General features: G+C 38.7%; 2 protein-coding genes across 4 annotated transcripts; one reads left to right on the top strand and one right to left on the bottom strand.

Moving 5' to 3' along the window:
• The first annotated feature begins 443 nt into the window (after positions 1-443).
• LOC131248582 (rab GTPase-activating protein 22-like) lies at positions 444-5,926 on the top strand. Of its 3 annotated transcripts, XM_058248926.1 has the most exons (5): positions 444-905; positions 2,266-2,401; positions 2,539-2,588; positions 3,454-3,507; positions 4,436-5,926. In XM_058248926.1, the coding sequence occupies exons 1-5, from the start codon at positions 793-795 to the stop codon at positions 5,697-5,699; spliced, it is 1,617 nt and encodes a 538-aa protein (XP_058104909.1). In that variant the 5' UTR covers positions 444-792; the 3' UTR covers positions 5,700-5,926. The 3 variants fall into 3 exon arrangements, with proteins under 3 accessions (XP_058104909.1, XP_058104910.1, XP_058104911.1); XM_058248927.1 differs by lacking the exon at positions 3,454-3,507; XM_058248928.1 differs by lacking the exons at positions 2,266-2,401; positions 2,539-2,588.
• A 4,823-nt stretch (positions 5,927-10,749) lies between these two features.
• On the bottom strand, positions 10,750-20,416 carry LOC131248581 (cytochrome b5-like). The gene is made up of 3 exons (XM_058248925.1): positions 20,191-20,416; positions 11,888-11,954; positions 10,750-11,315 (listed from the first exon to the last, which is right to left on the bottom strand). The coding sequence occupies exons 1-3, from the start codon at positions 20,398-20,400 to the stop codon at positions 11,065-11,067; spliced, it is 528 nt and encodes a 175-aa protein (XP_058104908.1). The 5' UTR covers positions 20,401-20,416; the 3' UTR covers positions 10,750-11,064.
• Positions 20,417-26,342: the final 5,926 nt, after the last annotated feature.

Genomic DNA, 26,342 nt, shown 5'->3' with positions numbered 1-26,342 from the left:
GATGCACATTGAACAAAAATTCACACTTATCCGATTATTTAACTATCAGATTGTTGGATATTTATTGGACGGTTAAAAATGAAAATATCCATTGGTCTTAATTCAACTAACAAGTGTCAACAAATCAGATGTTAGTATTCTTCAACCAATCTGATTTTTGAATTTTAATATTAAAACAATATTTTCTCCATTTTAGTCGGTTAATTTTTTATTTAAAATAGGCCATATGTAATATTTCTAAGTGAGCCTGCTTATCAAGTATCATACGCAGGCAGAGTATCAAATAATTCCCAACAAATCCATGTCCGTCTTCGACTCGGTTCCGCGTGGATGGAGTGTACAAATCTCAATAGTGGCAATTTCGTAAAATTAAGGAAAATGAGAGGGTTTTTAGTTTCCTACGTCGTATAAATATATAAAGACGATTCCGCTAGCAAAGCTCCAAAGGAGGAGTTGCTTCTTACCTTGTTGGAGGCTTCGGTCAAATCCAATACACTCCAGAGAGAGAGAGAGAGAGAGAGAGCAGAGAAAAGAAAAGGAGAGAAAGAAGCGGTTGGAGATATTCCTTCTTCCGTTGTAAGACAATTACTTACTATGCCCTTCGTCTAAAGTTGTTGGAATGGTGTAGCTGCTGAGGAAAGTGTTGTTGGCGAGGGGTAATTTGGGAATTGGAAGCAGAGCGAGAGGGTTGCAGTGGCCATGATGGAAATGGCAGGCGTTGGTCTTCTGTCATGTATGAAACCCTAATAAAAGAGGAAGAAGAAAGAAGTGAAAAGACGAAAATAACTCTAAATGAGAGCCCTTAGGCGGACTCACACATCGTCATCTTCGTGGATCCATTTACGATCGGTTCTCTACGTTGTTGTCTCGTCATCGTCTTCTTCGTCGTCACCCATTTCAGATCGGTGAGTGTTTTTTATTTTTATTTTTTGAAGTTTTTTTTTATATGTATTGGCTCTGGATATTTACTGTCTTGTTGCATTTTTTCCGGTTTTCCCTTCAGATCTGATCTCCTACTTGGTACTAGATTTCTATCTTTCTTTTTCTTTTTTTTCTTTTTTGAGAATTTGATGGTGATTGTTGTTGTTTCTTTCATTGTTGGTGTGGATTTGGTGGATTTTTGGAGTGTGGTTTTGTGTAAGATGTGGTTTTCGTTTGGGGAACAAGGTTACTGAATTAATAATAATTAGGGAGTCTTTTTTCTTTTTCTTTTTTTGAATTTAATGGATTTTTGGGTGTGGTTGGATTCGCTGGGTAGATGGGTTTTTTTTTTGGTAATTTTCTTGTGAGTGGGAATTTATTTATTTTTTTTGGCTTTCGAATGGGAAATTGTTTTCAATAATTTGAGTGGGTGCAATGTTTCTTTGGTAATGGATGTTAGGAACTTGAGAAATTGGACATCAATGAGATTGAAGTGATAGATATTAGTCGTAGGATAATGGGAAATATGGCATGATATTGTGGCCAATTGATGGAAACCAGGGTCTATTTCCATTTAGCGGGATCTATTCATGATCTCACGGTCGTGGAAATTTTTGCCGAATTGATTTCTATGCATAGGGTGGAAATCCTTATTGTTTGTTCCGTCAAGCAACTTCTATTTGTGGTGTTTTGGAGGTTGGGAATTTGAAATCCTTGTGGGGGTAGTTTGGTGACATTTTTTGTATGGATCTATTGTGAGATTGGTAGTGATTTTTACTTAAGTTTTTAAAATTTTCATTCTGATTACTTGTTCTGAGTGGCATAGGGTGTTTTGGACTATACTAGGCTGTGAGAAAAATAATTTGCAAATTTTGGGATTTCTACTTATAGTGGAAATTCCAAAAAATAAAAATAAAAAAATCATGAAAAGTCTGTCATGTGGATGTGAAATAGCTCCTTGCCAGTACAATACATAAATGTTCAATTTTGTGACATAGGCATGAACCGAACACAGCCTTAATTTATTATACAATATATATATATATATATATATATATATATATATTTGCATTTTATATGAATCCGAACAATATGACATTCCTAACTCATGCTAGCGTGCCATCGATGGAGTGGATGGCGGAACATGATTCATGTAGCCGACTCCAATTAATTGGGATAAGGCTTAGATGGTGGTGGATGATGATTTGTTTTTAGAATTTCACAATGTTTACATATTCTGAATGTTGAACTTTACATCTATTGGCTGACTTGTTCAATTTATTTATTTATTTTTATTGCTTGCTCTTTATGAGAATTGTCTTCATGTTGCTCCATAACTTGCAGGAATAATTTTAAATCACCATGGTCCCGCAAGAGAAGGAAGCATCCCCTTTCACCGGAACAGTGGAAAAGTCTATTTTCACAAGATGGAAAACTCCGAGATGGCGGAGTGAAAGTTCTAAAAAAAGTTCGCAGCGGGGTGAGTTTCTTTTTAGTTATCACACTTGCTACCTCCAACATTGCATTGATCATGTTATGTTTTTTCGGGTTTCTCTTGTTCCCTGATTGGCTATAATTGTTAGGTTTTTTTCCTCATTCTTGCTATTTTTGGTGCAGGGTGTCGACCCAAGAATCAGGGCGGAGGTTTGGCCTTTCCTACTTGGAGTGTAAGATTTTTCGGCCTTTAGACTTTTGCTGCATGTCTGCTTTCAATTAGTTGGGTTTCCGGTGGTGCTATGTTGATTATAATTTTCTACTATCATTTCGAATTATCTGCCATAGCTTTTAATGTATGTCAAGAGTAAGATTTTTAATTATGCTGTTGGTAAAGTTTTTGCTTTGGAGATTCACATGGAACCACTCCATGGTTTAATGCCTTTGCAATCAGATTGTATATGCAGATGCTCTATTCTAAGAAACCAGCTCGGGATAAAGAGAAAAGGCTAGAATTTTAACTATTATATTTTGTTGGATAGTTCTAATATAAGACATAAAATAGTCTTGTCTAATCAAAAGATTATAGAGGCTTTGATTGCGAGTAAGGATGTCATCAAAGCATGATTGTAGGAGTAGAATTGCAGATGGGAGGGATATCATTCATGAGAGTAGAATTCAAAGAAGGAAAATGTTGTCATGCGGCTGAGTGTCAAAACAAATAGAACAGTTCCCTAACAGAATTACATTATTTAAAATGCACGAGTTCATGCATTCTTGCACTTGCAAGTTATGAAAAAAACCATACTGTGGTAGACACACAATTATCTTATGTTTTAGCTTGTGGTACTAATAAAATCTGGATTGCATGTGATCATACTTCTGAAGAAGTCTTCCGAGTCAAAGCCTAAACAATTTGGTATATAAGATTTTCAGCTTTGTTATGGAATGTTGATTTTCATATTCATGCACGTCCAGCAATTATCTCTTGGTACCGTCGTGAAAATGTTGTGCATTAGTGATGTATAATTTCCGTTATTGGCTGGTATTAAGAGGATGGTTGTTCACTAGTTTGACAGGTTTGCTTTGTTTGTGCAGCTATGACTTAAATAGTACGAAGGCGGAAAGAAATTCAATTAGGACACAGAACAGGTAATTGCACAATGTCCCTCTATCTTTGTCCAAAATGGATGTAAATCTTGGCATCCTACTTGCAGGTGCCCTCTCCAAGGACCAAGCATAAGTGCTCCACATGTGCCAATTCACCATCTGTGTGAAACTCATCTTGAATGCAGTGTGACAAATATTGCCAAGATTTTGAAAATCTCGCAATAATATCACAAAGAATACACTTATTAAACGATATTATCGCGAGAATATGAAAATCTCAGCATGATTTTTACATATCGCTTTTTTTTTTATCGCGATATTATCAATCAAGATGTTAAATCGAAAAATGGTAATAACCTAAGGATTTTGTTATATCAATTCATATTTTAATTTTAGATTTATTTTTGAGTTGCAATAAATATTTTTTTTCAGTGAGATTTTCCCAAATATACCCTGAGAAAAACCTTAAAATTTGAAAATCTCTCAAGAAATTTCCAGGCTGAAAAATTGGAATGAGATTTGTCACTATGCTAGAATGTCCACTGGCCCAAAAATAGGCCTGTCTCTTCAGTGGGTCATCTCTTCACACAAAAGAGAGATGGTTGGTTGTAAAAGACAACCAATAATCTGCATTCATTATGCACATGCTTCCCATGTAGTGAGTGGACTGGCCCTGTTTTTAGCCGGGAACACTTTGACCATGGGCCTGCTGATGAACGGCCTGGATCCCAGACACATGATGCATGTGGAGTTTGTGTTTTGTCATTTGCAGTTGTGCGTCATTAAGTAGCATTACTAGAAGGCAACATTCATGCATATTGCATGCATCATTCCTCATTGAGTGGTGTAATGTTGGTTGTACACGTATGTATGTTTTTATTTCTCTTATCAATTAGGTGAAGTCTGAAATTCTCTTCTATCACTCTATCCCTTGATCCAAAACTTATGTTTACACATGATTGTAATGCAGAAAAGAATATGAGAGCCTGAGAAGACAATGCCGGCAGCTCGTAAAGCGCAGTAATTATAGTTGTAAGAAGTTGAACGAAGTAGGGGATATTAGTTTTGAAGAGAGGTATAGCTTTAATCTAGATGTAGATTCTCCTAGCTCTGAAGATGTGGTTAGTGCGAGGGAGTCCCTCTCCACTGAGGGAGACAGCCCAGATGATGATGACACCCATCGTCTAGTGAATGAGGAGGAAGCCTCTCCCTCCAAGTCATGTATAGAAGATGATGAAGAAATAGAAGATAGGAGCATTGTCACCCACCGGCGTGCTCTTGGGGCGGACACAGAATCTTCAGACTCCGAATCCTCGGTTGAAGCATCTGGAAGCATGCAAATGTGCCCAGTTTTCAACGTGACCAAAGAGAGCCATCGTGAGCTTGCCAAGATTGAATCTTTGGAGGAAAAGAGCTCCTCCAGAGCTCAGGCCGCCGAGGATTTTGCCACGTGGCAGAGGATAATCCGGCTCGACGCCGTGCGTGCCAGTTCCGAATGGGTTGTTTACTCACCGGCCCAGGCTGCAGTGTCAGAGGCCAGAGCATGGAGGGCGGCTGAAGCCGTCAGGCTGAAGGACTATGACCACCTAGAGCCGTCCGGGATATTCCACGCGGCGCGCCTGGTGGCTGTCCTCGAAGCATACGCGCTCTATGACCCAGAGATTGGTTACTGCCAGGGGATGAGCGACCTGTTGTCACCCATAATTGCTGTGATAGAGGAGGACCATGAAGCCTTTTGGTGTTTTGTTGGGTTTATGAGGAAGGCCCGGCACAACTTTAGGCTTGACGAGATGGGCATCAGGAGGCAGCTGAACGTAGTGTCCAAGATCATAAAATCCAAGGACTCACACCTCTACAAGCACCTGGAGAAGCTCAAAGCAGAAGACTGTTTCTTCGTTTACCGGATGGTGGTGGTCCTATTCAGGAGGGAGCTGAGCTTCGAGCAGACGGTGTGCCTGTGGGAGGTGATGTGGGCGGACCAGGCGGCGATCAGGGCCGGGATAGGGAAGTCCGCATGGGGAAGGATAAGGCAGAGGGCTCCACCAACGGATGACCTGCTGCTCTATGCGATTGCTGCATGCGTGCTGCAGAGGAAGAAGCTGATCATAGAGAAGTACAGCAGTATGGATGAGATTATAAGGGAATGCAACAACATGGCGGGGCAGCTCGATGTGTGGAAGCTGCTGGATGATGCCCATGACTTGGTGGTGACCCTACATGACAAAATACGATAGGATTTGAGCCTTCTCTCCATCTTCTTCTTCTTCTTTTTTCTTTCTTTTTTTGTTGTATTTTTTTCTTCATTTATGGGGTCACAACGAAGGAGCATTCTCATAGCATGTTCTACTAACGATGTGATAATTCTACTGTAATTTGCCACCTTCAATGCTTCATGGTGGTACAAGAAAGGAAAAGAAAGAAAGGGGTAAGTAATGGAAAATGCCCTCTTTATTTGGGTTTATAGCTTTGGAAAGGTCTGGTTTTGAATAACTAGCATCATCTCCCACAGTCTCTTTTGCTGTATCAATGGTTTTTTAGTAACTTGGGCTTTCACTTTGGTATGAGTGGAGCTCATGGTACAGCAATACTAACTGATGACATAATGGGTCCCACCATCGGTGGACCACTGTCTCAAAGATGGGTGGTTCTGGTTCTTGATTGAATGTCGACCGTGCTCTAGTTTTCTTTTTTCCAATGGCTATTTATAGGATGTGGATTGAGAGTTGGGATTCTCTGGTCTTTTTGAAGTATCTCTTTACATTCTGAAACTGGTACATATGGCCCGAGGCTGTCTGGGTTTCATCCATCAATGATATTGGCTGTGTTAGCCCAAAACAACCCATCAGAATGTGATATGGGTTGACCCGACCCGTATCCATGCTGAACCATACATATGGATCACCACACCCTATGGATTGATCTGCATGTGGACTCTTTGGGCTTTACTTTGATTGAACCCACATTTAGTAATTTACCAAGTATTTTCACCAGCTTCTTTACATAACTGCTAGGCGCATAATCTTCACATTATTTCATTTAACAAACTTAAACTATCATCATAATTCAATTATAAACTGTTGCATGTGATCAATGTGAAGGTCCCATTATCTTCCTCTTCGACAGAACTGTTAAACATCGAGATCCCATAATTATTAGATTAATTTGATCACATCATTTGCAGGAGCCCACCAATACGATCTGAGCGCCTGGCTAATGAATCCGATATGGTGATCTCCTGTAGGATTCATCCCTGTCGTGCTCATTGTAATGTTCACCTATTATAGTTATTTTATTAACAGTCTATTCGTGGTGTCATAGAATGAGGGCTTTTTCTCTAAGCGTGGCACCCAGCTCGACTCAAAACCCTTTAGTGATGAGTCAACCTTTCACCTGGGCCTGTTTGGTTTGATGTATTTCAGGGAAATTGCAATGTATTTTACACAATTTAAGTATTAATTACAATACTTCAGGAATTTGTGATGAAAGGGATGTTGTATGACATTGACAGCTGCAACTTTTAGGTATGGAAAATGAGATGTGCTCTATAAGTCCCACATTGACGTATATGTTTTATCCACGTCGTCCATTCATTTGTCCCGATCTTTCTAGGGTATGCTTTCAAAAATGAGACATATCCAAAGCTCAAGTGGACCACACTTTTGGGAAGAACATTTAAATGGTTAGCGTTCAATCTCTAATATTTTATGTAGTGTGGTCCACTTGATCTTTTAATTTGCTTTATTTTTGGGACCATGCCCTAAAATGACCTGTACTAATGAATGGATTGAGTGGATATAACACACACACACACACACACACACACACACACATATATATATATATATTAGTGGGGCTCAACAAGCTTTGGCTTTGAATTATCATAAAATGAACTACTCTTCACTTTCAAACGCATGTGGTGTTGTTTGATGTATGCATTTACATGAAAATACATATACATGTAATTACATCAAACCAAATAAGCCCTAAGGTGTAACTTAACTAGTCAGAAGAGAAGAAGGCACATGAAAGAAACTTGAAAGCAAGAGAGTTTGTATTGCATTGGCAAACTCAAACACAAGAATATACAATTGCTGAGGTTAACTACTAATGAGGAACCCTCTTTATATAAGACCACTAGCTAATTTAAATGAATGGTTATGATGAAGATAGGTGGCGATTATCGAACAGCCAAAAATACTCTAGAAACCTTCAAAATGATTCAAAGCAAGTCTAACTTCAACACTCTAAAAACCTTCTAGATGATTCTATAGGCAAGTCTAACTTCAACGAACCCAGTATAAAACTTAAAAGAGTCTTTTACAGGTCTTTATACTACAAGTTTTAACTATTCTCTGCACAACTCCACATGCAATTTATAAACCTTTTAATCTTATTAGAAAAGCCAAAGTTCTACCATTCTTTAGAATTCTTTACATATCGATCTCCACATACAATTTATAAATCTTTAATATATTATAAGAGCTAAAGTTCCATGTCCTGTCCTTGGTATAGTCTCTTACGATTGCCTGGGCCCCAGCATTGGGCCATTCTGCCAGCTAGACCATGATGAGGAGCATCTGGCAATTACGAGGAAACATGAGAAGATGAGATGATTAGATTGCTGTTGTGGGAGGATTAGGAAGATTTTGAGTCAAGAATAAGATCATTCATATTAATGGCTACCATTCATTTTATCTGTCCACTGTGTAAATGGTCCAGTCACTGGGATAGGCTCACCATGTACAGTGGTGATTGGTGTGGAACAGTAATTGAGGAGGGAATCACGGACACTGTTCCACTCATTAATGACACACTGTATGGTGACCCGATGTGGTGGGATTGAATTGGGTCACAAGCCGCTATCAGTGACCTGATAACTTTCGAATCAACGCAGCATGCCCAACTCAGTGGTGTGTTGATGAGGCAAAGTTCTGTGGGCCTCACCATGATGTGTGTTATATCCACAATGCACATTCATTTTGAGAGATCATTTTAATACATGAGCCCAAAAAAATGAGGCATATCCAAAGCTCAAGTGGACCACACCACAGAAAGTAGTGGGGACAACAATGCCTACCGTTGAAACCTTCCTAGGGCCTACCATGGTGTTCATTTACCATCCAACCTATTCATAAGGTCACAAAGACCTGGATGAAGGAAAAGCATAAATATAGGCTTAACCCAAAACTTATGTGGCCCCCAAGAAGTTTTCAATGGTAGGCATTTCAATTCCCACTGCTTTATAAGGTGTGGTCCAATTGAGTTTTGGACCGCATCATTTTGGGGTTCATGCCATAGAATGCTCTCACAAAATGAATGGATGGTGTGTATATATATAAGACATACATTATGGTGGGGGGCCCACAGAACTTTTCTATACCAACAGACCTGGAAACCTTCGTCTCTCAAACATGCTTGGTGTGGCCCCATTTCTAACAGCGGCACATGACTCAATCAAATTCCACCACATTGAGTCAGCACTGAACTCTCTAGTGGCAGGGCCACCATGCAATCAGCATCCCCAAGCCAATGCTTTGCTTGTTTGGCTAACGAATGTAACATCTCCAAACACTAGCAACTTCAAACGTTATACTGGGCTTTTGATTTAGCTTTTGAAAATCACACCATGATGTTGCTGAGGTCGTTGATGTGGACACAAAGATGCTGACATAGCAATCCCATACATGTTGCAACCCGGTGGGCCCCACCAAGGAAATGACCCGTGAGGATCACCTCAAATCCCTTCACCACCATACATGATGTTGCAACCCGGTGGACCCCACCAAGGAAATGACCGGTGAGGATCACCTCAAATCCCTTCACAACCACAAGCTCGCGCTCATCCTGCTGTCACTGAGAGAGGATCGTCGAAGCAACGCACTGAGCCCCCCGAGAAAATAGCCATGGAAGCTCAGCTGGGAGGAACTCAAAATCATCTGCTGGCCCACATTTTCAATGACCTGAGCAGAGACCAAGACCCTGAACCCTGTTCCGCATATCAGTACCTCAGAAATCATGATGGCGATCTCCACCCTACAGGCACTGGGGCTTAGTGAGCCTTTATTCTCAATGATCCGTTATAACCCTTTTGATTCAACGATAATATATTTAGTTGGTGGCAATCTTCAACCATCAGATTGTAAAAGTAATTCCATGCATTGACACAGCAGCATGCATTATTACGATTCTGATCAAAATCAATAATTCAGTCTGGCCCACCCAGACAAGCAACTCCACAAAGCCATAGGCACCAACCCGGCATGTTTGGCAGACATCAGATTCCTGCATCAGGTGGACCCCCGTCGAGATGACAAGGACTGAAATTCAGACCATATGACTCATGAACACCTGCTTATCAGTTTAGCATAATTTACATTAGGCATGTAGTTTCTGTTCATTGTATAGCTAGCCAAATTCCATATAAAAACTAGAGATGGGATCCGGTTTTGAAATAGGCCTGACCCGAGCTCGACCCGATCCGAGTCCGGGTTTGGCCTGGACTAATCCGGACAGAGTCTGACTGAGTTGGGTCAAGTTGGCACGAGTCAGATAGATAGAGAGAGAGAGAGAGAGAGAGAGAGAGAGAGAGAGAGAGGGTTGTAGGTGGCCACCAGGTTTGGAAGAGGGGGAGAGAGAGAGAGAGAGAGAGAGAGAGAGAGAGAGAGAGAGAGGGTAGTGATGGTAGTGGGTGGCTGCCGGGCTTGGAAGAGGAAGATGAGGGAGGGAGAGAGTTTGGGATCAGGATCGGGTAGGGTTAGAGATACTTAGAAATTAGGATTTTTTTTATTTTTTATTTTAGTCCCTATACCCAAATCCGAGTTGAGTCGGATTTCGGATCGAGTCGAGTCTCACCAGATCGAGTTTCGGGTTGAGTCAGGTCAAGTTACTGAGTAACTCAGACTCAACTCTGTTTGAGTTTGGATCGGGTGAAGCCTACTCAGTTCGGACCGACTCACCCATTCGGTTCGAGTCGAGTTGAGTCTGAACAAGTCGGACAAGTCGAGTAAGGCGAGTCAAGTCGTCCCTTGCCCAGCCCTAATAAAAATGGCACTGACCGTTAGATTGAAATTGGGTTTTGTTTGGAAGGACAGAAACCCCATTCTGGTCAGGAAAGACCAACGAATTGGCTTGGGCTTGAACTGGGAAGTGAGCTCAATGCGGCAAAGAGCCAAACTGAACACAACAGCCATTTCAGCCAACCACCCCTCAATGCAAATATAGTACTACCTTCACATGCCCGGCTTACTGCCACAAACCTCCAACCACAAAAGAATCTCAATGCAATAAGCAAAAACCACCGACTTGAATTTCCTCCAAACATGGAAGTGATTTTATGCATCCAGCGATTACACACATCTGCCTTGTAACAAGAAAACAAAAAAAACATGACGGTCTTCAAACCACAACACAACGTACTGAAATTATACTCAGAATACAAAACCGATGTATGCCAACAGAACGTAAGAAAATGTCCGAACACAAACTTATTCCACACTACCAAACCAACTACTGTCGAGCGCTCCCACAGACTCCTTAAAATGGGAAAGGAACAACGGACATGGCTGATCATTTCGGATTAGTCCGTTTCAATCGTTCGGATTAGTCTTTTTTGGTCCAGCTCCGAACAGCAAAGGCCAGGCCCAAAATAATGAGGGGTAGAAGGATCTGTAAAATCTTTACCGAGAAACCGCCCTTTTCGAGACTAGTGTAGCCAGTCACCTGGGAAGGGATAAACTGACGTTTCTGTGGAACGGTGGAAGCATCAATCTTGCCTATATAGTATTGATCCAACATTTCTTGTGCTTCTTTGCTGTGGCCAATGTCATCGTAATCAGTCGTTGCATCTTTTCCTGCAAAATATCAGATGGGGCTTATTGGATGTCGTTTGTATGTCATGGCATGAGCTGACTCCCTCAGGTATCATATGATGCTCGACCATTATAGTTCAATCCAGTACCACTGGGTTGGGAATCTCCTTTCGAAACAGAAGCCATTGATCGCATGGGCCCCATCATCAAATTGGTCATATCGGATTACAACCATGCAATGAAAAATGGACAACTGCAATTTGTAACCAATGGCCAACATTTAATCAAGGTCCTAAATCAAATCTTTAGGATCATCCAAGTGGGTGACTCCCATCCATCAGGGCCCACAATAGGAACAACTAGGACCACCAAAAGGTGCAGTACAAAGCACATTTTTGTTGGGCTGAGCAAATGGTTGATTGAACATAGTAAAACTTTCCAAACCGCAACTAAAACGGTCAGTAACCAATTCCAGATCAACGTGCCTAACATCATTTCCTTTCAAGATAAAAGTAAGAGGCAAGTGAAAAGAACCCATCCATAGTAAAGCAAAATGATATCAAGAAGAATGTTAGTCAAAAGTGGTGAGGAGAAAGCTACGATCAAATTCTTACCAGTTGCAGCCAGCAACACCTCAGAGCCTCCAGGATGATCCTCCATAAATGGTGTTACATCATAAACCTGACATAGTAGTAATTTGAGAAGTATGATTAATCAATGGTCCACATAAACAGTGTAATATTCTAATCAACGACATAAGAAACCAAATTTCCATAAGCAAATGTCTCAAGTCCAACTGTTTGGACTACATGTTACAGTCCACCCAGCAAATAGCTTCTAACATAGCATGTGCACATAATCCAACCCTTCCAATAGGTTGGCCCTGTGATGAGGATCACCTAGTGCAAAAAATCAGCCCCATCTGCTTATCTGGTGGGGCCACACCATAGAAAACAATATCTAGCCATTGGTAAATTACAAAATACAAGTGTGGCCCACTTGATGAGTGGATATGGATGATTTTTGCACAAGGTGATCCTCCTGGCAGGACCGACCATTGGATGGTTGGATGTCACATGCATTTAATAGGTTGGAAGTATCTGCTGGGTGTCCAATAACTTGTAGTCAACCTTCTCATCTGAGAAATCCATCATGATAAGAACACCTGTTGCACTGAAGACTTTAGTCCATCCCAAGTATTCATTTACCAACACCAAACTGCTTCATCATTTGAAATTTACTGATGACGGAACTCAAACAAGTTGACCATATGTAGGCTAGGAGATGAGCTGTGAAATGTCCATACATTTTAAGAACGAAGAGGCAGGCGCACTGCGAAAGATAATTAATTACCTGATGTGGCAACTGGGCACATGTGGAAAAATAGGTTGTGCTTGATCTAAAATCGGAATGTATCGTATTGCATCATGAATGTATAGCAATAAATTCATCTTGCAAAAAAGTTCAAACATCTATACCACAATATGGATATGTATTGAAAATTATCATTTGTATCACTGATGCATTCCTTACCAGATTAGTTCTATGGATAATTCAATATCATACCAGGGTTGATAATAGCAGACGGTATCATATCATCTCAGGAAAATATTTGCAATAAATTCATTCAGTCGTAATACATGTTCTGATGATAGTTAAATATTAGTTCTAGAAAAGCGTTTCCACTTAGGCCATGTTTGAATACATGTATTCCAACGGAGAGATTTGCAAAGCCCACACATGTACAAGTAAGCTATTGCACACGCCACCATACAAGCTAGCCTCGCAGATAGGTGAACTATCAAAGCCATCCATTAGGTGGACCTCACTGTGTGGATGTTACTGCCCAAAGATAAATGTTATCCATTTATTAGGTTTGCTATGCTATTAGAAATAAGTTAATGGGTTAGGAAACCTCATCTGATTTTTTCAAGACCATACATTTGTTTAGTTAATTGTGGCCCACCTGCTACTGTAATGACCTGGGTCTTGGGATAGGGAATCTACATAGTGATACCTTTCGGATGGATGGCTCGGATATTGCACCTGTCTTCCATGCTAGCATATTTGGTGGTGTGTGCATCAGCTGACTTGTTCTTGTGTGTTGGCTTAGCAAAGCTCTTCCAAAGGAAAAGAAAAGGAAAAGTAATGATTACACCATGATTATTTCCAAGGTCACTATTAAAACATTGATTCCATTTTGAGGAGTTGTTTGGATTGCAAGTGACTCTCGTATTTATATAACAATGGTTATCTTTCTTCCACTAGAGAATTCACACTATGGAAAAAAGCAATAATTGCTTTGCGGAATCCTCCCTTTCCTTTGCTATCTAAACATCTCAAACTGTTTGATTTCCATCAAATTGGTGATATCCAAACATGCCTTACAGTTTCATCCTTGATAACTAGCACAAAACATAGAAATATCAAATGCAGCATCCCCAAATTTACGGTTGGATGGTGATTTTGCTCAAATATGAGATGTAGAGCCATCATACATAAAAAGTTGGAAGAGGAAAAGTGAACCAGAATACAAATGGCAAGGAACAAGTGTTTGATCATATTTAGATTGTTCTTCAAAAAAATCGCTGATAGAAAGTAAATACACTTGGAAAAATATTGCTTCAACAGTCTACCTCTACGGAATGGGTATCCAATACATCTTCTCTTGAATCTTCACATTACAACGAGGAAGGGACCAACATCAGAGGAACCACTAGCTAGGGAGTTCCCTGACTGTTTTGAAGGCCATATTGTGTGCGCAAAGTGCACTTAGAGTAAGAGTGCATGCATGCCACAATGAAGTTGACATAATACTTCAAGTGAACTGAAAATGGACCCCTTAGTGGGCCCATTTACAAATTGCAATGATATCCAAACAGGCTTTTGCTTATTCAATTTTGTACAGAAAATGCTAGACTTGGCTACTTCAGGGCGACTTTAGCTTGCAGCCATTTCAGTATGAAAGAGGAAATAACTTAGGGGTCGTTTGGATGCCTGTAAAGTTTTAAGTTGTAAAGACTTTATACTTAAAACAGTCAGTCCTATTTAGCTTTAAGTTGTAAAGTATTTACATGTAAACACTTGTCTATGTTTGGATAACTAGTTAACTGTTTACAACTTGTAATGAGGTATTCACAGTAGACAGAGCTTAGAGCAATAAATCCCTATAAAATCTTCAAAAGGACATATGAGACTTCATTTAAGATGGATCATTGGGTTGACTCCATCTCAATAAAGCCCGGGGCCAATCCTTAGCTTAAAACAAGCATTAGGTCGGCCACAAAAGTGAACCCACTAATTCAAATGCCCTTTATAAGGAGAAACTACTAAATATAAATTGTTAACCATAAACCACAATCAAATTAATAGCAATTAAAAGGTTTAAACATAATATTCAATATTTTTTTTGAACATTCATAATATTCAATAGTTATCATTCAAAACAACTTCAAAAAGTGCATTTTAAAAAAATAAATTATAATGGAATGTTCTTCTCCAGCTACATTTAAGCTCGGGCTGAATTTTAAGAAAAGCCTAACCAAATTTGGATGCAAGCTAGTTGGAAGCCTTCTACATCATATCGTCATTGATGGTAGAGAGATTTTACAACTCCTCCCACACCTTTCCCTCCAATTCCAATTCATTTTTAGTATATTTATCTATTGTGTCCCAAAGGTGGCCGATCTTTGCATCACATTTAGGGGTGTACATCGAGTCGAACCGAGTCGAGTTGGCCTCAGCTCAACTCGGCTCGGTCACTAGCTGACCTCAACTCGAACTCGGCTTGGCTCGGCTCGGTCTTCGAGCCTGACTAGCCAGCTTGGCTCGATTTGGTCAGCAACTTGGGCCAGCTCGGGCCAAGTTCGAGCCGAGTTCGCCGTTGAGGCATTTTCACAAACACCTTGACTGCAACTTCAAAATCACAATGTATGTAACACAACAGCAATGGGGCATATGAAAAACATGATGGCCAACGTGCAATCTGAATGGCTTTTAATGGTGAACGCTCCTATCCCAATTGTAAATTGAGTCCAACACTACACTAAGTCATACCGTGGACCATTGTCAATCTCTTTCGACCATCCCTTTTATGTGTGTAGATGTGTCTCACGGGATTAGAATGTTGGCCTAAACAGAAGGATCTGACCTTGCTCCATTGTCATATCACTGCTCATCACCTGAATAGAGAGAGAGATCTGGTCCGTCTTGGCCCCACATCCCACTGCTAATGTGATGATGTGATCTGAGAGAAGACATCAAAGAAGAAATTCCAACAACAATGTTTTAAGAAATGGGGCATATGAAAAACGATTCTATACCTTCCTTGCGACCAACCACACTTCGTTGAGTCATTTTATCAAACACTTTGTTGAGTCATTTTATCAAACACTTGGTGAGCAACATCAATGGCAAAGTAACCGAGTCACCGAACTAGTTCGATCTGAGTTCGATTCGAGCTGGATTCGATCCAAGTCGAGTCGAGCTAGGGCCTGCTTGATCTCGGCTTGAACTCATTTTCGAGCTCAAAAAATCAGCTCGACTCAGCTCAAACTCAGCTTCGAACCAAGTCGAATCGAGCTTTTTCGAGTTGAGTCGAGCGAGCTAATCGAGCTAGCTCGGTTCGTGTACACCCCTATTCGCATTACCATTGGGAGTTAACTTTTTCTTCTTGGGTGTTTTACACGTGTGATAGAGGATTCTGATGCAGGCTGCAACTACAATCGTATACAACACTTTTTACATGCACCCAAGCCCTTTAAGCTTACCACGTCGTATATGTGAAAAATCTTCTCCCTACATATAACCCCTGCGCAAATGAAAGACAATGGTTGTGGGTCTCTAGAGACGGAGAAGAAGAGAGGTAAAGCAGGGAGGGGTCACTCATCTCCATTGGAAGACAAAGGGGTCGTTGGTAGCCAGAGAAAGGGAAGAAGCGAGGAGTCTTTGGTCACCAGATGGAAGCAAGGAACGAAATAGGATGTGGCCATCGAGGTTAGGAAGGAGAGATGTCGCAATTCGCTGACTGTAAGCGGAGGGGGATTTATAAGCATCCAAATGTTTGTGAATACCCAAGCCCTTAGGGGCAGTTTCAATTCAATGAAATAGTGGGAAAAGAAAAGGAGTTTCTCGAGAAACCCATTTTCCATTGTTTGTGAATGCCCATGCTATAGGAAGGAGTCGGAAATCACATTTCCCACATGGGAAATTTTCCTTCGAAACTGCCCATTTATTTTCTCACGAACACATTGAATAAAGGTTCAATAGGCATGTACCTATTTGTCAGAAGAAGAAATGCTTGTACTATGACGCAAGCATTGTTTGTACGGTATCGTTACAGGTTTCACGAAACGAGGATATGAAAACAATATCAATATTGATGATAATATCGTCGACAACCGGAAATGCAAGAAAACATTAGGGATGCATGAGGAAAACGGTGGAATTTTTCAGTGAAACTTCAAGAGATGCTAAAATACACATATTTAAATATTTAAGAATTTAAAAAAAAAAATGTAAAAAGAATGCATACGTAATAAGTTTCCTTTTAATAGGGGGCCTACGGCTAAAGGCATGTGCTACCTTTAGAAATCGGTCCAACCATCCCATCTATCCATCCAACCATCAAACCTTCCATCCAAACATCCATTTATATTTCAAAATATTGACAACACACGATATTTCACCGAGAAATCGTCAACAATTGGAAAGAAAATGAAAGATTGTGGTCTTGAGATCGCACATGTTGTGATAATGATTATATCGCGATATTATTGATATTATTGTCAACAAATTGAACATTGCATACAACTGTGCGCCCATAAAAAATAAAAAATAAAAATTGAATAAACATATTTTTGGTGATATTTTTGAAATATCGCCAATACACCGGTGATACAAGCGATACCTGGAATATATATAGTCAAAAATATTGGCGATACAAGTGATACCTGGAATTTACATATTCAAAAATATTGGCGATATCAATACATTAGCAATACAAGCGACACCAGTAATTTACACTGTCGAAAATATTGGTGATACATCGTCAATGCCTAGAATTTCTGATACTACCAATGCTATCGATATCACTACTAATGTTATCGGTATCGCCAAGCTAGAGATACAGATAATATTGGAGATACTACGAACAATGGACACGGGAAAGAGCTTAAAGAGATAATGAGAAAGATCACCGTCTTTCTCAAGTGATTAAAAAGCCTTGAAAATCCAAAAGGTAGTTCTTGTATTCATAAGAAATAATATTAGAAAACTCAAATAATTTTATTGAATAATGCCTAATGTGTATGATTTCATAATTACACTACTAATAAAGAAAAATAAATAAAACCCTAATTCATAATCACCAAAAATAGCAAAATTCTAACCCTAACTGACAATTACCGAAAAATAATATAACTCACCTAAAGCCTAATTTGATAAAAATCAGAAGTCCAAATAAACCTTACTGGAGAAGTCCTAGCATGATTACAAGTAATTTCTAAAAAAGATGGATATCTAAAACTCTAAAAATAAGAAAATACGACAAAATCAAAATTACTAAAACTAGTAAATTTTCCCTAAAATTTCGTTTTTGAAATGGAAGTGTATGTTTTCTTACAAAACAACAGATGTGACCCACTATGTGGATCGGTTGATCTCGTATGGCCCGTTACAATAAAGATTAATAGGTCGCACATCCCGTAATAATACCCAGATCAAAAGTTATGGTCGATTTACAGTTCACACTTCAAACAACAATTTCTCCCTATCCAAATTGAATTTCTTCAAACCGGATGCGCTTGGGGCCCAATCACGTCATGCCCTACGGACGACTGGACTCGGATCTGATGGATTACTTCCACTTCCGTCTGACCTTCTTTTGGTCCAGCCATGATAGGAATATATATGTGCCATGTCCTACATCATACTAGAGCAGAGTATGATGGATGGAACATAAGTAGTTAAAACTTGTATATATCACATACAAGAAAACCAAATTAAACTGTCTAAATCTATGTGTACCAGTTTAGATGAAACATTAAATAAAAAGTGTCCAATGGTCTTAGTTCAACAAACAAGTGTCCACGGATCAAAGGTTAGGATTGTTCAGCCAATTTAGTTTCTGAAGTGTAACTTAGCAATGGTGGGTCCTACGAATTTGTTGGTTTAATTTGTGTTATCATATGCCACTTATTCTATTTCTACGTGCTTGTGCATCAAGAGTCATACATTGCAAGAGTATCAAATTAATCCCTCTTCTGTACATGAGCCCATTGGCACGTGTAGTTAGGGGTGTGGTAACTTTCGCTAACTACGCATGAGCCCACCATGTTTTGTATGGAAAATCCACTTTGCCTATTAGGTGTCCCCTTAATGTTACACACTGGGGTTGAAAATGAACCTGATCCACAACTTAAGTGGGCCACACTACTGACAACAATGGAGAGAAAATGCCTTTCATAGGTTTGTGGGGGACCACCATAGTGTCCATATTCCGTCCAATCCATTAAAACAGTGCCCCTCATCATGATGAACAGAGATTTCAAAAGTCAGCCCCATCCAAAACTTAGGAGGCCCTCACCACATTAACTTGGTGGTTTTATGTGTTATTTAAATTGTTTAAGATGGTGTGGCCTAGCTGAGTTTTAGATCGAGCTGAATTTTGGGTTGTACAATGAACATTAGTAGCGGCACCAGATGGACAAAGTGGATATAATAGTCCAGCAAACATAACTTTGCCAACTTACTTAGAAACAAATCCAAATTTCTTAAGAAAATGTTGTTGATAAACAAACATGGGAAATAGTATTTCCTTTCCCATGCTTTCCAGGAAACAAGCTTTCCGAACCAAAATATGGCTTTTCCCACACTTTCCACCAATCCAAACAGGCCCTTAGATTTTTTTTATTTTTTTATTTTTTCTTATTAGAATCTCTGAAAATTCAAAGGGTCTTTAGTTGAATTGCAAATGGACCCATCGGTAGGCCGACTTATGGATTGCATATACACCCAAAGAAGCCTTTGCTAATTCATCTTTTGTACAGAATACACTTGAATTTGCTAATTCAGGGGACTTTAGCTCGTGGCCATTTCAGCAGGAGAGAGGAAATAACTTGGGGAATTTCTATTCGTATTAGAATATCCAAATTTTAAATAAATAAATAAATAAGGTTTTCTGAGTCGTATTTAAAGAAACAGCTCTGAAATTCTTACTTACCAGATGGAATTGCTTCACGATCCTTGGAAATTCTACTAATAAGAGTAGAAATACCAAAAATTGCAAACTTGAGCTCTCTCTCTCTCTCTCTCTCTCTCTCTCTCTCTCTCTCTCTCTCTCTCTCTCTCTCTCTCTCTCTCTCTCTCTCTCTCTCTGTGTATGTGTGTTTCCTCTTTATATTCTCTCTTGTTGATTTTCCTCTACCAATTTTGATTTGAGATGTTCATCTTCTTCATGTGGATGGATCTTCCAGGGTCATTTAGGGTCTTGAGACTGAAGTTCTGGCCCAATAAACATATGGGCCTTTCATCATCTTTCCTGGGACCAGCCCAAAATCGACTCGTTGAGCACGGTCCCTTTCCTTATCTTCTCCCTCCCCCGAAAATCAAAATCCCTCGTTTTTGCAGGGGCCCACAAGATCCTCACCAAGCTTCTCTCTCTCTCTCTCTCTCTCTCTCTCTCTCTCTCTCTCTCTCTCTCTCTCTCTCTCTCTCTCTCTCTCTCACACACACACACACACACACACACCAGACCTCAAAAACCCAATTCCAATTCCTGAACAGCGAAACAGTCACAAAACAAAAACCAAAAACCCACAAGGAACAGAAAATCCATTTAAAAAGGAGAAGAAGAAGAAGAAGAAGAAGGTGAGAGTAATCAAGTGGCAGGAGATGTAATAAAAGGGAAAAACCTGACCTTTCCATGAATAATAAGCCAGCAATCGTTCGTTACGGCATGCTTATTAACCTCTTCAAACACATAGGTTTTCGAATTCGAAGCCATCTCCGTCCCGGATCTCACACGCAAACACCAGATTCCAGAATCGGATTGGAATCGGATTTCAGATCCGAAGATGGGAACTAAGAAGGGGAAGAAGACGAAGTTCGTCTCCCTCGTTTTCTTCATACATCTTAAATAGTTGCAACTCTGCTGAGATTTTCGGACACCGGTTGCGCAATTACCTTTTCACCCCTACCTTCTCGTCGGAATTACCATCATGATTCATGACTTCGGTGGGATAGTCTCGAATTGACCGAGAGCAGGTTAGGTGAGACCCTAGCCTCACGCTAGAGACGCTTACCGTGGGGCACAACTTGATGTATGAATTATGTATCCACGCCGTCCATCCGTTCTTCTATATCATTTTAGGGCATTAAACCAAAAATGACATAGATCCAATTCTCAGGTAGACCATACCATAAGAAATAGTGGTGATTGACCATTAATGGGCCGCAAAAGTTTTGGATGAAGCTGATTTTTTTTTTTCCTTCGTCCACGCTTATGTGACATTATCGATAGATTGGATGGTAAATAAACACTGAAAATTTTAAGGTATGCCCTGGGAAGTTTTTAACAGTAGGACGGTCAATCACCACTTTTTCTTTTGATATGGTCCACTGATAATCAGATATGTTTCATTTTTGGATCAATGCTTTAAAATGATCCGACAAACAGATAGATGGCTTGGACACATAATACATATATATATATATATATATCAAAATGAGCCCCATGGCCACCTAATTTACTTTCTAATGGATTATTAATAAAAATATATGTAAATTATAATTTAATATAAGTGCTTGCGTGATATTTTTAAGCCAAATCTCTTTCAGCCCTCCATTTTTTCACTTTTTTCTTATGAAAGTATCCCTTTATTAGTAATATTCTCCTACGGTGGTAGCTTTTCCTGAAGGTTGAGAGGACTTTTGAGAATGGTGTGGCCTCAATTAATAACTTGGGTTACCTTTTAGTTGATTTAATTGATTTACTTTAATTAAATAGTCGTGAATCTACATTAGGATCAATTTTAAAAAAATAAAATAAAATTGGAGTTATCTATGGCTTAAACTGCATTAATACTATAAATTAATTTCAAATTGTTTCTTCTAATATGTTCCATCTGTGATCAGTTTTACCCTCAAACTTATGCAGATAGTATGAAATTAAAACCATTTCATGTAGACGACTTGGATTTGCTGCAAAATGATTTAATGAGCCCCACACAAGATGTGGAATGAGTTCAATAGGTGGGTCCCTTGCATGAGAAGATCGTTTAGTTTTTTTCTTTCTTTTTCTTTTTCATTTTTTTCATGAGAGGGGTTCATTTTTCCCATTAGGACTGTTGCCACCTCCGTCGGACTCACTCTGGCGAACTTCCGATGTGCATCTGGCGTCATTCCCTTAATTATGACGAGCTTCTGAGTGTTTTCTTTTTAAAGATTTCTGGTATTATGAAAATATACATAACTCCCTCAGTATATATCTGATTTGGCTGATCTTATACTCGTTGAAAAGGTAATTTGATGAACTTTCAAATGAAATTAGAATAACCTCATTTGAACCTCATTTGATTGCCCAAAATTGAGCCCAAAGTTACTGTGGTTTGCCGATACTCATTATGGATCGTCGGTCTCATAAAAATGGTCATAACACTCTTGTTACATATTGGTGATCTTATAATTGTTAGAAATATAATTAGATAAAACTTCAAATGTATTTGGAATTACCTCATTAAAACACCATTCGATTTCTTAGAAGCGGATCCAAAGTTACTATGGTTCGTCGATATTCACTATGAATTGTAAATCCCATGAAAATGATCATAAGTCCCTTGTTACATGTTTAATGGGGTGAACCTATGGTCGTTGGAAAGTTAATTTGATGAAATTTTAAATGTATTTAAAATTATCTTATTTTGGACACCATTTGATTGCCCAAAAGTGGGCTAAATTTTAATATTTTTGAATATCTCATTCAGTAATAAATATCATAATAAACTTTTGGCCTACCTTTAGGTAATAAAATAATATCCAAATGAGGTGATTTCTAAAGGTATTTAAAATTTCATCAAATTATCTTTCTATTAAGTATAGGATCACATAAATCAAGCATGTAATGAGGGAATTATGATCATTTTTGTGGGATTTACGATCCATAGTGAGTATCACAACCCATAGTAACTTTGAGCCCACTTTTGGGCAATCAAATGGTGTCCAAATAAGGTAATTTTAAAGTCATTTGAAATCTCATCAAATTATCTTTTTAATGAGTATAAGATCACCTAAATTGAATATAAAACGAGTGAATTATAACACTTTTCATGGGATCGATCATTTAAAGTGAGTATCAGCGATCGACAGTGAGTATCAGAAACCACGGTAATTTTGGGTTTACTTTTGGAGAAACAAATTATTTTCTAATGAGATAATTTAAAATTCATTTAAAAGTTCATCAAATTACCTTTTCAATGGGACTGGCAATTTATAATACTGAATACCGACGATCCACAGTGAATATCGGCAAACCATAGTAACTTTAGTCCTAATTTTGGGTAATTAAATGGTGTCCAAATGAGGTAATTCTAAATCTATTTAAATTTTCATTAAATTACTTTTCCAACAAGTATAACATCACCAAAATCGGGCATGTAACGAGGGAGTTATGACTATATTCGTGGGACTAACAATCGACAGTAAACACTAGCGATCCGCAGTGAGTATCGGCAAACCACAATAGCTTTGGGCTCACTTTTGGACAATTAAATGGTGTCCAAATGAGGCGGTTCTAAATTAATTTAAAATTTTATCAAATTTCCTTTTCAACAAGTACAAGATCACATAAATTGGACATGTAACGAGGGAGTTATGATCGTTTTTCGTGGGATATAAGATTCATAAGGAGTTATGACTGTTAGTGTACTTATTTGTTAATTATGTGGTCCGTGAGTCAGTGAGTCAGTTGAGCCCTTGAAAGCTAAAGACCGAAGACACAAGAGGACATAAAACATTAAAGAGTGAATAACAGGTAAATTATGAGGTGCCTTGGTGACCCTTACCTTAGACCCAAAACAACTTAACATCTAGATGATCCATTCTCAAATAGGTAAACCTTTGTTTGATCAACACATGATCTTATGATCTTAATTTGATCATGATTAGATAAAGCTTTAGAGGTGCAAAGTTACTGATAATCATTCAGCTTAGTTCAACAGTTTTCTATGTGCCGTTTATTGAAGATCAATCAAATTAACACCCCTTTGATCAGTTTGATTCGATCAAATGGTTCAATCGAAAGTGGCCAGAATAGTCCATCAACCAAATTGCACATCCCTGAATCTTCTTGATCGAATTGATAAAACTTCGATCAATCTCGATCGAATCGATGATTGATCAACAGACTTAGTTGATTGATCAAATGTGTCATTTTTTATCTACTTTTTTACTATTATAAATTTGTTTATTTATAAAAGGCAGTCAGACCTTAGGCATTTTGATAGGTTTTTTGTGCAATTAGAGCTTAGGTGATTCCCTAGTCATATCTCTCATCTAAAGCTTATATACTTATGAGATTCAAGTCATATCATTGAGCTTTATCACTCTAATGAGAATTCCAACCTCTAGTATAAAGATGATCTTGATCCATACAGTTTTCTAAAGATTAGAAACTAAGCTTATAAGCATATCTTTATACATATCGTCTAAAAGACCCATGTAGGTGAATCCCCTTTAGAATTCAATTATTTATTAGTTGTAAAAAATTTCACCAAACTCCCACCATATTGGTGTCCTTATAGTTACATTGCATGTAAAATAGTTGATCGTGGAGCTACATCATTTGACTTCAACGATTATGGGAGCAAATGATATGCTGATTTAAGCACAGGAGAGTATTGAAGAAGAATCTCAAGAAGGCGCAATAATAGAGCTCAATCTAACAAGTAAGGTTGCCAATTTAGAGTCCACACACTCTTTCCTTGTGTAGGATTGAGTGCAGAGTTTGTGACCCAAACTCAAATAGATTCTTATGTAGGACATAAGCTCTCGTGTATGACCAAATTCACTAGACACAGGTGTGTGCATGTTAGTCTTTATAAAGAGCCTTCGGCGGGAGTATACATAAGACCTTGGATTAGGACCACATTCACCGGACACGGCTGCATGTATGTTACTCCCCGCGGGGAGCCTCCAGTATGCATACGGTCTTAATTTAGGACCATTAGTAGTTGTTGGTTAGATGATAAAAAACTAACTAAGTCTCTTGCTGGAGCTACTGACACGAGTGGAAACGTATACCTCCGACACAGGAGTGTACGTATAGGTTAGTGGGTTAGCTTAGAAGAAATCATTGTAAGTGTTAGAAGTGAATATAATTTAAAACCTCCGATAGTGAAATTCTGGTACACTCAAGAAGAGTGTGTCCACTGAAAGTGGAATAGACAAGTAACCGAACAACTATATATGTTTATGTTTGTGATTGTCATTTGTGCACATTTCTATTCAAGCTTATGAGTTTAATTGATTAAATTATATGAATGCTTAAATGAATTGAATGTTAGGTACCTAATTGATCAAATCTCACACACAAGATCACTATTTCTTTTATATGCTAATTACTTATAATGATGCATCTATTTGTAGTCTATGTGATTGGACCCGTTTGCCTTGGAAACCTAAGTGTTAATTGCCTTATTAAGTTGAATTGATAAATCATTTAATTAGGCAAGAATTTTTAAGTGGTCTTAATCACCCCACCTCTTCTAAAACTTAGTCATAACTCTAAACTCTGCCAAGATTTTGCACATGTCATGATAGATAATCCACACAATTTCAATGACAGTTATAACTTTTATCTATTACAACATTCATCCATTTTAATATCCATTAAATTCATTTATTACAACATTTTTTCATATCAAAATTCATCAGTTATAACATTCTTCTATTACAAAATTTATCAATTTTATAAACTTTCATAATTCATACCCATAAAAAATAATTATAAAGAGAACTACCACACCCTTTTCTCTTTCACAAATTCTTATCATTGATACCAACTAACAAAAATACACACACACACACACACACAAACCACCATTATCCCAACATAAATGTTCATTTGACTGTCATACTTTATATGTTGGAGAGTGTGGCCAGAAATATTTAAAAAACACACTTAGAAGATCGTTGAAATGGAGGGAATGACACAAAGAGCTCATCAAAGTGAGTCCCATGGAGGTAGCAATGATTATAATAGCCAAATGTTCCTTCCTGTGAAAAAATAAAGAAAAAAGAGAAAGAAAATGTTAATGGCCTTCACATGTAAGGACCCACCTATTGAACTCATCCCACATATTATGTGGGACCCACTAAATCGTCTTGTAGCAGATACAAATTATCCACATGAAATAGTTTTAATTTCTTAATATTTGTCTAAGTTTGAAGATAAAACTTATCACGATGGAGTACACATGAAGAAACAATTTGGAATTAACACACAACGTTAATGTGGTTGATGGCCACAATTAGGTACAAATTTTTTGAAATGACTCTATCGTGAGTTCAAACCCCATTCTCAAAAGACCCTTTCAACTTCCACAATTACTTAATAACATACATGGTGGGGCACGCCTAATAAACGGCCCAGATCTTGCATAGAACAGTGAACAGCCAAGGTTGGGTTGTTTGTTTTGGCCCATCACGAGCCTAGGTGAGGATTGGGTATAAGTTTTACTTTGCAGGCCGGATGGAATGGCTATGGTCGGTGCTCTGTGGACCTTACCATGATGTATGTGTTTCATCCATGCCGTCCACCCATTCTTTCATATCATTTTATGGTATAAGCCCAAAAATGAGGTTGATACAAATCTCAAGTGGATCCCACAGTGTTGATTGAACGCCCACAATTAAAAACTTCGTGGGGCCACAAAAGTTTTGGATGATATATATTTTTCCCCTTCATCCAAGTTTGTATGACCTAATCAATAGGTTAGATGTCAAATAACCATTACAGTGGGCCATAGGAGGTTTTTAATGGTAGACATTCAAATCAGTTAAGGGGTACCTCTA

This window comes from Magnolia sinica, chromosome 6 (assembly GCF_029962835.1).
Source record: "Magnolia sinica isolate HGM2019 chromosome 6, MsV1, whole genome shotgun sequence".
NCBI classification, from domain to species: Eukaryota; Viridiplantae; Streptophyta; class Magnoliopsida; order Magnoliales; family Magnoliaceae; genus Magnolia; species Magnolia sinica.
This window is presented reverse-complemented; position numbering and strand designations above follow the sequence as displayed.